The 12,452-nt window shown below is 40.1% G+C and overlaps 1 protein-coding gene across 2 annotated transcripts in view; it reads left to right on the top strand.

Annotated features, from left to right (window-relative positions):
- Positions 1–5,547: 5,547 nt before the first annotated feature.
- Positions 5,548–12,452, top strand: part of drosha (drosha ribonuclease III) — a 112,122-nt gene continuing 105,217 nt past the window's right edge. For both annotated transcript variants that reach the window (XM_074622200.1, XM_074622201.1), the window contains exons 1-4: positions 5,548–5,739; positions 8,330–9,185; positions 9,272–9,340; positions 10,619–10,925. In XM_074622200.1, coding sequence (XP_074478301.1) covers positions 8,332–9,185; positions 9,272–9,340; positions 10,619–10,925 — 1,230 coding nt within the window. In that variant the 5' untranslated portion in view covers positions 5,548–5,739; positions 8,330–8,331. The remainder of the gene's footprint in view (positions 5,740–8,329; positions 9,186–9,271; positions 9,341–10,618; positions 10,926–12,452) is intronic.

A 12,452-nucleotide genomic window follows, 5' to 3' on the forward strand; every position in this document is an offset into this window, starting at 1 on the left:
GTAATTCACAGACTGCCTGATTATCAAACATTATTAATAGGACCTGAAAAGTTCCATTTATTAGCCTATATTTCACATTTAATTGCCACCAATCCTGAAGTGTCACATCAAGATTCATGAGCTCATCGTGGATCCCACAAGATTACGCAAGTACCAAATGAAAAACATAATTCAATAACCAGAGTGTTGACCTCGCGTTGTAGTACGGCATTGAGGCAACACCCCCAGAGAGGGAGGCAATGAGCGAGAACGAAAAGTACTTTCATTTTGAGCTGACAAACATGTTGCATGAAAACACACCTTACATTCCCTGATAACCGTTCATTTCAGCTGAAAAAAGCCGAAGAGAAAATTGTGTTATTTGTCGTTTGAATGATACAGTGGGGACGTGGAGTAGGGAAGGTTGAGCCAGTGAATATTGACATGCAACAGGCTCATCCAGAAGAGACGGAGGAGCTCTGACTGAGACAACATCTATCACTGAAATCAGGAGGATTTAATTGATAGGTTCAACTGCTGACATCTTTAGATAGTAAAGGAGCCAAATGACCTCACATATGTAGATATAAACAGCTCATTCTAAGGTAACGAAAACACAACAATATGTATTTTCAGGTGATTATACACTAAAGAATACATACTTCTTAATATTATATTCCATTTCTACTAATAGATCCTCCTAAATGTCACACACTGTCCCTTTAAGAGGTGTTTAAAAAATGGATTCGTAATGGCTGAAGTTTTATTCTATACCTGCAGTTTTCTATTTGCATTAGCTGAAGAACGCATACATTTTCTCCATGAAGCATAATTCAAATGCAAATTAATCATACAAGAGGTATATTGGCACATCAACAACTCACCGTGGCGTCTGCGGGTAATATAACAGCGCTGTAAGACACTTTTGATGAAACTAGCCTCAAAAAGGTCAGTGTGAATGCTGATGAAATGAGACACTACAACCACTTACAGCACACACGGTGTTTAGATTATACATGCTGTAAGTAATGTTCCCTTTTGACATTTTCCTGTCTTTTATCCGACGGAATACCGCGGCGGTAAGAGAGGTGACAGTAGCGCCTCACTTGACCCTCATGATATAAGGGACATATAGAGAATAACTGAATAATGCTGATTACAGTGTTTCTCGATTAGGACAGCTGAAGTCTTCTCTTGCAAACGCTTTTTCATTGGTTTCACAGTCTTCACACCTGTTTTCTAAACAGTTACAGATCACACTGATCTCATACAAAGACCCACAACTCTATTAGATTAACTGATTTAAAGGGGGCATATCATGAAAAACTCACTTCTTCAGTGCTTGTGCACATATATTTGGGTATCTGGAGTGACTGCCAACCAACAAACTGTGAAATAAGACAACCCAGTCAGTTATTTTGTTGGTTGCCCAGATCAGAAAACATGTGATTCAACAAGCCATTCAGATTTGTCTCCCCTTCCTATGTCACATGCAGGCTCATTAGAATATACGGCCCACAGCTTGAGAACTATTGCAAATGTGCAAGTAGACGTAGTTATTGTGACGTTACTCATTGGTTTGCAGACTGCCATTTTGAAGCCTTGAGTCTGGCATTTTAGCCGTCGTCATATTGGTTTTTGGCCATCACCGTGTTGTTTGTTTTGCAACCAGAAGTGACACAAGAGAGTGGAGCTAAGTACATCCAAACGCTGAATAAGACATTTTTAGGCGACCAAAAAGTTATAATTAACTTTCATGAAGTGAAAACACGCTGTGAAAGGGTTGAAGTTGTAAGACGAAAACACGGACAACTCCCAGACCGGACAACGCCGTGGTAGCGACCTGTCAATCACAAGGTAGCCCCGCCCTAAAGCATCCCCTGCTTTATGGTCTATTTAACTCTAAATGGGACCATAATTTACTAAATGAACATCATGCTGTATTGAAGAAGACTTGAAACTAGCAAATTGAGACCATAAACTCATGTTTACAATGTTTACTGAGGTAATAAACCAAGTTTCTCATAGACTTCTATACAATCTGACTTATTTTTGCAACCAGAGGAGTCGCCCCCTGCTGGCTGTTAGAAAGAATGCAAGTTTAAGGCACTTCAGCATTGGCTTCACTGATCAGACCCGGAGGTAGCTCACTGGGTGCACCATATTTTTCTCGTAAGCCAATCAGAGCAGACTGGGCTTTTTCAGGAGGGGGTCTTAAAGAGTTAGGCACTATAATGGAGTGTTTGAGAAGGTGTAAACAGCTTTTATTAGTGGTGGCGGAGTCCACTGTGCCTACCTTAGCACGAGGCATTCACAGGAAAACAATGCATGCTGCTTCACACTAAAAACGGTTTTATTTTTCAAGCACAAATGCAAAAACCTCTCTAGTTCCATCTTGAAATGTGTGCGGTTTTACAGCTTTTCTTTGCCATACGTGAGAATAAACTAAATATCTTTGTGAGTCAGACGAAAGATGTTCTTTATGGCTTTATGAAATTGTGATTCCACCCTTTTCTGACATTTTATACACCACAAAATGAATGGATTCTTTGAGAACTGATCATGAAAATAGTTGTTGGTCACAGCCCTATTCAGAGGTCCAATTCATCACAAAAATGTTGGAAGGAGTCGAGGTCAGGGTTCTCAGAAAACCATTTCTTTATGGTGCTAGATTTGTGTACGGGGGACTTTGTCATGCTGAAACAGTTAAAGTATGTTTTTAAGCACATGAAAACCATGAAAAACAGCTTCAGACCAGAAGTAAAAGAACAAATGTGTGGGCAGGAGTACACTTACTTACGGCCACATAGTGTAACTGACCTTCTAAGTAGCACTTCTAAGTGGGGTTTTTTGTCAGAATCTTCCACGCTGGATGACTAGTGGACGGAACAGAATAACGTCTCCCAGCAAACTGTGTGGGCTTCTGCACTTTCACCTTGCTCCTCCGCACTGATTCAACCATCAATAATTTGCAGTGAATAACATCACATCAGGGGGCACATCAATGCTACCACACACAGGTTAACGACTGGGCTGTGAGCCATGCATTCAGACCAACAGCTCCGGAGACGGGGTCAGATCGATGCAGAGCAGAAGTCTTACAGGTTCCTCAGTCAGAATAATATAGGAGAAGTCAAATGGAGTGAGGCCAAAGTGTTCCTCAGGTTCTTAAAGAATGCAGTTTAGCCTTAAGAAATGAATATGTTAAATATGTGGTGTTGTTTCTGCCTCATTCATAATGGAAATATGTGTGATATGTTTCCATGGTAATGTTACGCCAATTCATTTGGATGCAATTTTTAAACAAACAACTCTGTTGCCCTCTAGTGGACACATGGCACAAGTGCATAGTAACAGTTTTAAAATGTATTTATGAGTTTTTTAATAGTATTAAACAAAAATATCAGCCCCTAGTTATTTACTACAAGCGTCCCTTAGTTAACAGTTGAGTGAGTTGACGTAATATGGGATACCTAAGCTCCAGTGGGTGTAGGTCTTCCTCAAACAAATAAAAGTCAATACAACTATTGATATTTAATGTCTTTCTAATATGCATAAATGCTTAAAAACTATTATAGTCTTTATTCATTGTTATTTATTTATTTATTTATTATTATTTATAGTCTGTTTGATGTTGTTTGGTTCTCCATGTAACATCCACACATAAACCTAGGTTTTGTAACAACTATAACATTGGAAGTGGTAAAATTACTGAACATGGGATTGCACATGTATTCTTGAGTATTAGGGATACATTGAGGGAAAACGTGACTTTTTACGTGAAAAAAGTTGTAATATTATAAAAATAAAGTCATAGGTTTAAGAAAGAAAAAAAAATATTATGAGAATAAAGTCATAATATTATAAAGTAGTAATTTTACGTGTTATTTTCTTTTTTCTCGTAAAATTATGACTTTATTCTGTAAATCTCAGATGTTTTTTCCCTCAATGTGGCCCTAATACTCCGTAGTACATTTGCTCTTTGGCCCTCACTGCATCAGATTTATATACTATATACTTAGACTATAAGCTGTGTTACCTTCATCACAATGATCAAATGTTTTGCGGCTCCAGACAGATTCTTTTTTTTTTTTTTTTGCCGAAAATGGCTCTTTAGATAGTAAAGGTTGCTGACCCCTGCTTTAACCAATACATACATACATATATATATATAATATATATATATATATATTATATATAATATATATATAATATATATATATATATATATATATATATATATATATAAAAAATATGTATATATATAATATATATATATAAAATATATAAAATACATATATATACATATATAACATATATTATAAAATATATACATATACATATATAACATATATGTAATATATATATATAAAATATATATATATATATATATACAGGGCTCTAGACTAACTTTTCCACCGGTAGCACTGGTGCTACCAACTTTCTCAGTTGGTCGCACAAGCACATGATTTGGTCGCACCCTGTTTTTTGGGTTACAGCATGGTATTAATCAATGACCTTGCATGCTAATAAATAGTTGTCTTAATTTACATACAATTTATATTTCATTAATTGTGATTATTTAAATATAATATGTATAATCATAATTCCCTTTCTATTATCTATTTTATATTGCTGTGAAAAAAAACAACATTTAGTCGAAAAACAAGATTTTGCATTGGGCCCCCAAAAAGTTAGGACCGGCTCTGCTAGCTGCGCTCTAAAGTTAGAGGAGATGCTGGAGATGCTGCTGTCATGAGGAGAAACGCAGCATGTTGGTACAGACTAAATTCATTCATTGCAGCCTTGTTACCCAAAGGGGACAAAGAGAGGAGTAAGTAAGTAAATAAGTGGTTAACATCAGTGTGTGTTTATGTTGTCACGGAGGTTTAATAATAACGGTGCGCTACACAAAACGTGCAGTCATTTCCATCATCGAAGGTTTCCACAGAACAGAGGAGAGTGCAGGAGAGGAGAGAGAGGCTGCACTAGTGAGGAACAAAAAGCATTCATCTGCAATATCCAATGCTCTTACCTTGTTACCAAAATAGTAATTCATGCACTCCCAAAATGCGACTAGGTAAAAATTTTACTCGCACACTCCCAAAAAAAGGTCGCATATGCGAAGATTTTGGTCGCAGTCTAGAGCCCTGATATATATATATATATATATATATATATATATATATATATATATATATAAATACTTATATTTAATATATATATATATATATATATATATATATATATATAGTATATATATTTAAAAAATATATATATATTATATATATAATGTATCTATTTAATATAGGATATATATCCTATATTAAATAGATACAGTATATATATTAATTGAGGAAACAAAGTAAATACTTGTCACTCAGTAACATAATATGACAACATCAGTATGAAAGTCTAAATAATAAAAAGATTACAGTAACATGATAAAGTTGTGTAAGTGCTCCAGTGGTGCTCCAGCTCTCCAGTCCGGTGAGAAACACTTCAGCCCTACCCTGGCATTTCATTGGTCAACGACAGAACCCCTGAATGTGATTGTTCCATTCGTGTCCCTCTCTCTAACCCCTCCGACCAGAAACACAGTCCCGCTGTAAAGCGTGACACCCAGCAGACAGCACATCGTATTGCACAGCTTCATGTTATTATTCCTGTTTAACACGTTTGTGTAATTGTAGTTTTTGTGAAGCAGTAGTGAAGACGGAATGATCGGCTTGTGTTTCTAGCGCTCCTTAAAGTCTGAAGGTAATTAGTTCCGCCTCATATCTGGTCATGATGTAGCTAGCATTGCATGCTAACATGCTAGTGGAGGTTTAACCTCACTGCTGCTGCTCTAAAACTAATACTAACGTTACTAACATGAACCCAGAGGGAATACTTTCTCTTCTCATGTTTAGAGTTAGTCGGTTACTTTCGTTATTATGCATTTTAAGAGGGAAATTACATCTGTTGTGGCTAATGCTAACTAGCGAGCTAATGATGCTAAGCTGCTAACCTGCATCAGAGTTATCAGAGCTCAGCTGCTTTAGTGCTTTAGGTCAGGGAGATGTAAGTATGTATGTGTTGGTTAACCCTCCTGTTGTCCTCAGGTCAAATTTGACCCGTTTTCAAACTTCATTTTATCATAAATATGGATTTCTTTCACGTAATTGCCCCAAAATTACCTGGGAGGTTCCTTACTATGCAAAACAAATAATGAGCACTGTTTTCGTTGCATGATGGGTATTTTATTCAATTTTATAACACCTGTTGTCTTCCCGGGTCAATTTTGACCCGGTGGTGCAATGTGTCACACTATTGTGTTTTTCAGCAAATAAACACACAGATGCACAAACACACACATTCACACACCTCAAACACACTTCAGACACACTTCAGATATGCACGTGCATACACACACACACACACACACACACAGCCACATTACTCATCTACCTACACATTATTGTGTTTTCCAGCACATGAATACAGACACACGCACACGTGCACACAACCATGCACATGCACACACACTTAGACGCACCCACACGCATGTGTACACACACAAACTTGCGCGCGCACACACACACACAGACACAGCAGCAGCAATACTCACCCATACTCTACAGTGGGCATTGTACATTTCCAATAGATGAACACACACACACACACACACACCTCAGATACGCACGCGCATACAAACACACACCCACAGCCGCATTACTCATCTACCCACACATTATTGTGTTTTCCAGCACATGAATACACACACACAAACACACGTGCACACAACCACGCACATGCACAAACACATGAACTCACTCACACGTATGTGTACACGCGCACACGCACACGCACACACACAGACACAGCAGCAGCAATACTCACCCATACTCTATAGTGGGCATTGTATATTTCCAGCAGATAAACACACACACACACGCGCACAACCACACGCGCACAACCACACGCACACACACACGGACGCACACACACACACACACACACACACACACACACACACACACACCCACATACATCTTCAAAGCTACAGGTGTGTAAACCTGATTTCATCAAAACTTTCACTTTCTGCTGCTTCCCCTTCGCATCGCAGTGTCTGCCAGCTTCCATCCCCGAGTTTGTCGGGTGCAACGAAGGAGTTCTGCAACGTGACTTCACAGCGTGATTGTTTCGAGGGCGAATGGTTCCGCATAGGAAAGCCGCGTCACCAGCGTAGATACTTAGTTACTGATTCCTACATCGTTACCACAGCAACCCGTGCAGATAGGTTGGTGATGTCTGGACACTCGAACCGGATGCGATCACTTGCAAATAACCGTGCGGACAGTCTGGAAATATTCTTGCTTTTTTACCACGCATTGGCGTAGACAGCCGGCTGCTTTGTGAACAGGGTTCCTCACATACTTGCCTATGTACTACACATGTTACTGGAGGATTTCACTAGAGGGCACACTGGACAACTCAGATAAATAGAACTTCTGGATTTGCATAATGAAACCATAAACATAGCGACACTCGAGGAGGTTACTATTGTTATTCTGGGATCTAAAATGGTACCGATCGGTCGCCAGCTATTCTGACAAGCATAATTGCTATTGTACAGCAGTAATGACACATTGTACAGATGCAGGTCATTGTGGACTTGGTCTATTAGCTTGTCTTCAAAACTTTCTGCCATCGTTGTCACTGCTGATATGCCTACTGACCCCTGACCCTGTCACAGACACCACCATACTGCCCCTACACTGCCCCTACTGTTCATGTTCATATTGCATCTTGCTGAAGCGTAGCGTTAATTTCTGTTTACATGCAGAATCGACACTCCACACAGATACCAGTCTGTGATAATCCAAAATAACTCAATTTCTGCATATCTTACTCAAAAACAAGTGGTATAATTTCATGTAAATGAGGCTTATTGACCATACATTCTAAAAAGAGCTGTAAAACTCGTGGTTATGAGTTGAAATGAAGTTGGCTGAAAAGGTGTCATTATGTGCTGTCATTTAAATTTGTTTTAATATTATAATATTTATAATATTCTGACTAATCTTTGACATATACCAGCCTGTGATAATCCATCAACATTATGCTCCTCTGATAATAACTATAGTCAAAATAATTCATAATTTCTGGGTTTTTTTACTAAAAAATTAGGTATAATTTCTTATAAATTAGGTTTATTGACCATAAATTAAAAAAAAAAAGTGTAAAACTTGTAATAAGTTGTAATGGAGTTGGCCAAAAAGGTGTAATACTGTTTTAAGAAGTAAAACTTTCATCTAGGTGCATTTACTTTCAGGTTTGTTTTGTAACCTGATTATTTTGTCCCCAGTCATGTCTTTCCATCAGGATCGGGGGAGTCCCAGGGGAGGAATGCCCCCAGGCCAACACGGCTCCCCGCAAAACTACCGACCCGCCAACCTGAGGCAGCCGCCTCCCCAGCCTCCTGTTCCCCAGTACCACTACGATCCTCAGACTGCCAGCTCAAGCTACCACGGAAACAGCGGCTACATGCCTCCACACTCCGACTATATGCCGTACCCTCCACCAGCACCGTCCCAGACTCCCAGTTCTCTTAACCAGTGCCCAGTGCGCCCACCTTTCCCCAAGCCCCCTGTCCGGCAGGGCTTCCCCGAACCCCCGCCTAACTTTCCACCACCTCCTCTTCCCAGCTCCACAGGTGGTCCCCCATCAGGGTCCCAGGTGTCTGCTCAGAATGCCTACCACCCTTACATGATGCCTCCTGTGCCCCCGCCACCGTTACCACACCAATCCATGCCACCCCCCATAGCTTCTCAGTCTATGGGCTACCACTCTCCATACTCCATGAACTACCCCCATCCTCCCCACCCTCCTTTCCCTCCTCCTCCTACCTTCAACCCTGGCTACACTCAGAGCCCCAGCTCATTCAAACCAGACCACAGCTTCAGGCAGAGCGGGCAATACAAATATGACAAGCCCATGGACAACAGGAGGTCTCCAGAGAGAGCGTACCGCCACGATGACCACAGGCAGAAGGGCTACGGCTACCCTAGCCACGGCGATAGGCATAAAATGGAATTTCCCGGAGAGAGGAAGGACCGCGGGAGGAGTCCAGACAGGCGCGGCAGGCCGGAGGGAGGACGGTACAGGTCTGAGTACGACAGAGGCCGGACTTCCCCCAGACACAGGAGCAGGGATCGTAGCAGGTACATAAATAACAGTAAATCTCCTAAATGGGATCAATCTGTAAAATTATTTTTTTCCTTACTACCATGTTTGTGTTTGTTCACAGGGAGAGGCAACGTCACAGAGAAAGCCGGAGATCCCAGTCGCCTGACAGGCACAGAAAGAGACCACGAAGGTAAGCATGCAGTCCATTAGTTGTCTGAACTGTTGTGAAATAATAATCACCACTAAACCTTTCTCACAGCTCTTGTAGTTTTGTGTTTTTGCATACTTTATGTTTATATTTATTTACGTTGGGGTTTTGAAATTCAGTAAGTATATGATTAATATTATATCTCTGCATTGTAGTAACATTATATAGATATATAGATATTCTAAAACAGATCCTTTGGGGCTCTTGCATGTCTTTTTATTATGAAATACTTCCATAATACGCAGTTTCCTTCAGGTTAGGTAAAGTATGTATCTACGTACTGTATTTATTTCAAGTGGAAATACGCATGGAGCTGAATTTTCGGTCCTAAAAACAAACTTCAGCCTCAAAACAATACCGAAGGAAGTGCAGTAGTGCATTGTTAATGTTCTACTTTTCAGACCATATAAAATACTGAACACACTACTTGCCTCTATGCTAGGACTATTTACACTTCATTGTTCCTTACCTCCGCCAAGGAGTTTATATTTTCAGTTCAGTTTGTTTGTTTGTTTGTTTGTCGGCAGGATTTCGAAACAATTACCAGATTTTCTGGGAAATTTAGTGGAAAGATGTAGCATGTGCCAAGGAAGAACCCATTACATTTTTGGATCTGAATCACGGGGAGGATCCTCAAATTATTTTTCACTTTCAGTAACATTGGCAGAGGTCTGCGCTCTCCGAGTGCCCTTCTAGTTGTAACTGTCATATGGTGAAAGATATCTTTAAAATGTCATGCCCCTGTGTGTGACGCCAGGTTTTTTTAAGTTGGGGCATTTTATGCCTTCATTAGATAGGTGACAGTAGAGAGATGACAGGAAATGAAGGGAGAGAGAGAGATGGGGGAAGGCATGCAACAAAGGTCCCTGGCCGGATGTGAACCACAGAGGTTGCGGTTCGCGGTCACGCCTTTACCCCTAGGCCGCCAGGATGCTTCAGTAAACAGTGTGTTGGTAAAATTTGTAGTCCATGCTGAGAGACTCGGGTGATGTCATTTGAGTAATTGTCTCACACAAAGGTCCTCCAGAGCCACTATATACCACTAAACATGTGTTTATACTGTTTTCACAGGCTGAGTCCCCTTTAATCACTTTGTTGCTTTCAACCATATCTCACATTCTTCATTTAGCACTTGACGCTGCCTCAGGTGTCATCATGTGACCTTAACTTGGTCCTTTGGCCACATGATAACCAGCGGTCACAACCTCTGTCTCGGCTGATGGCGATAATTGGCTTTTTTTGTTTGTTTGTGCTTTGCAGTCGGTCCACGAGCAGAGACAGGAAACGCGGCCGCTGGGAAGATGAGAGGGACAGAAGGTCGGAGAGCACCTCCGGCCCGAGCAGAGAGCGCAGCTACTCCTCCGTCAGGAGCAGAGAGTCCGAGGACGCCTTCGGTGACCGAGAGAGAGAGCGAGAGAGGGAACGTGAACGTGAACGGGACAGAGAGCGAGAGAAGGAGAAAGAGAAGGGGGATGATGACAGAGAGGAAGAAGAGCTGCTGAAACCTGCCTGGATCCGCTGCACACATGCTGAGAACAACTACTCCAATGACCCCATGGACCAAGTGGTACTGTTGTCTTAATTAATTAATCTGTCCGGTGCTCAGCTGCTAATTGTTGGTTGTAATATCTAATTGTTATTATACCCTTTAGTGAGCGTTTCAGAGTCCAGAGCCATAAGAATCGCCTGCAGTTTGATAAAGATAGATAACACAGACGTGTTTGATATTATTTCATCCATCTCACTGGCAAAGGGAACTTTCCTAATCTACTGTCAGCCATTTTATCAATTTAGTCTTTATCGGTGGTGTGTAAGAGTTGGATGAGCTGCTCTCCAACGCCGTGTCTTTTTCAGCCTTTCAGTTAATAGCCAGCACTCAAAAAACACTCCAGTCACCACCTGCCCTCTCAAATGCTTTCCTGATGTCTTTGGACCTTTTGGATAGTGCCAACTCCTTTTCCTTCTTCTCTAAAACGCTGACCTTTACCAGTGCTCTCTGGATGCTTTCTTCATGCTGTCATCAGCTACTTTTTTTTTTTGCCACAAATTACACATTCTGCCCGAGACCTGACCTGTCTTTCAATAAAACCAAAGTGAAGGTAAATGTCTTTTCTGCTGTGACAGAGAGGACACTACCTGTGGGAGTTAGTGTAGCTGTCCCAAAAGGGTGTTGAATCACATTGATGGTTGATAACGTAGTGAGGGCAGGTCACAGCAGGGATGTAGAATACCTCAACGCACTCTTTTGAATTTATTTAAATGAAGATTAATTTCAGTATTTTTGACAGCCAAGGTCTCCTGCTACCACTTTGGACCGCAGGTTGGATATTTTTCTTCGAAATCAGAGTCTAAATCAATAAGCCTCTTCTCTGTGGAGCATATTTTTAGTTATTTTAGTCACAAACAAACACATAGATGAGTGTGATCACATAACTTCTGCTGTAATCCTGTCAACTATGCAAAGAGAAGGGTTGCAAAGGGCCGGTAAATGTCCGGTAAGAAAGTTAAGCTCCGGAATTTTTTGGAAAAAACTTAATAGTGACCTTAAAAAATATGTTAATGTTTTGGTTTAAAGTATAACTGGGGTTGCAAAGGGTACATTTCCCAAGGGAAAATGAGCTTGGGAATTTTTTTAAATATTATTTCAATTAATTTTTTAATATAAAAATCATACCTTTTTAATAGTGAACTTATTTTTCCAAAATATTTTCAAGGGAAGTTGAGCTCAAGAATTCTGGATTTTTTTTATTTTATTTTTTTATTTTAAATAATTTTCAAATATAAAAATCATACCTTTTTAATAGTGAAATTATTTGGGGTTAAATATACACATAAGCTCTGACATGGAGGAAGTCCATGGAGAGGATATGAAGGCCCGAGAGGAGAGAGAAGGGGGTCGTAGGAAATGTTTTTTTTGTCGCTGTTCAATGAAAGTTCAATACAATGTTAAAAAAATAAATAAAAATAATTTCTATTAGATGGGTTTACAATCATGTCTGCTTATGGTAAAAGGTTTGTTTCTATCTGCCTGTGATCTTGGTAATAAAGCCTGAGCAAAGAACCTCTATTTCCATTTTATTGCTGCTATTTCCAT

This window comes from Sebastes fasciatus, chromosome 21 (genome assembly GCF_043250625.1).
Source record: "Sebastes fasciatus isolate fSebFas1 chromosome 21, fSebFas1.pri, whole genome shotgun sequence".
Taxonomy (NCBI): Eukaryota; Metazoa; Chordata; class Actinopteri; order Perciformes; family Sebastidae; genus Sebastes; species Sebastes fasciatus.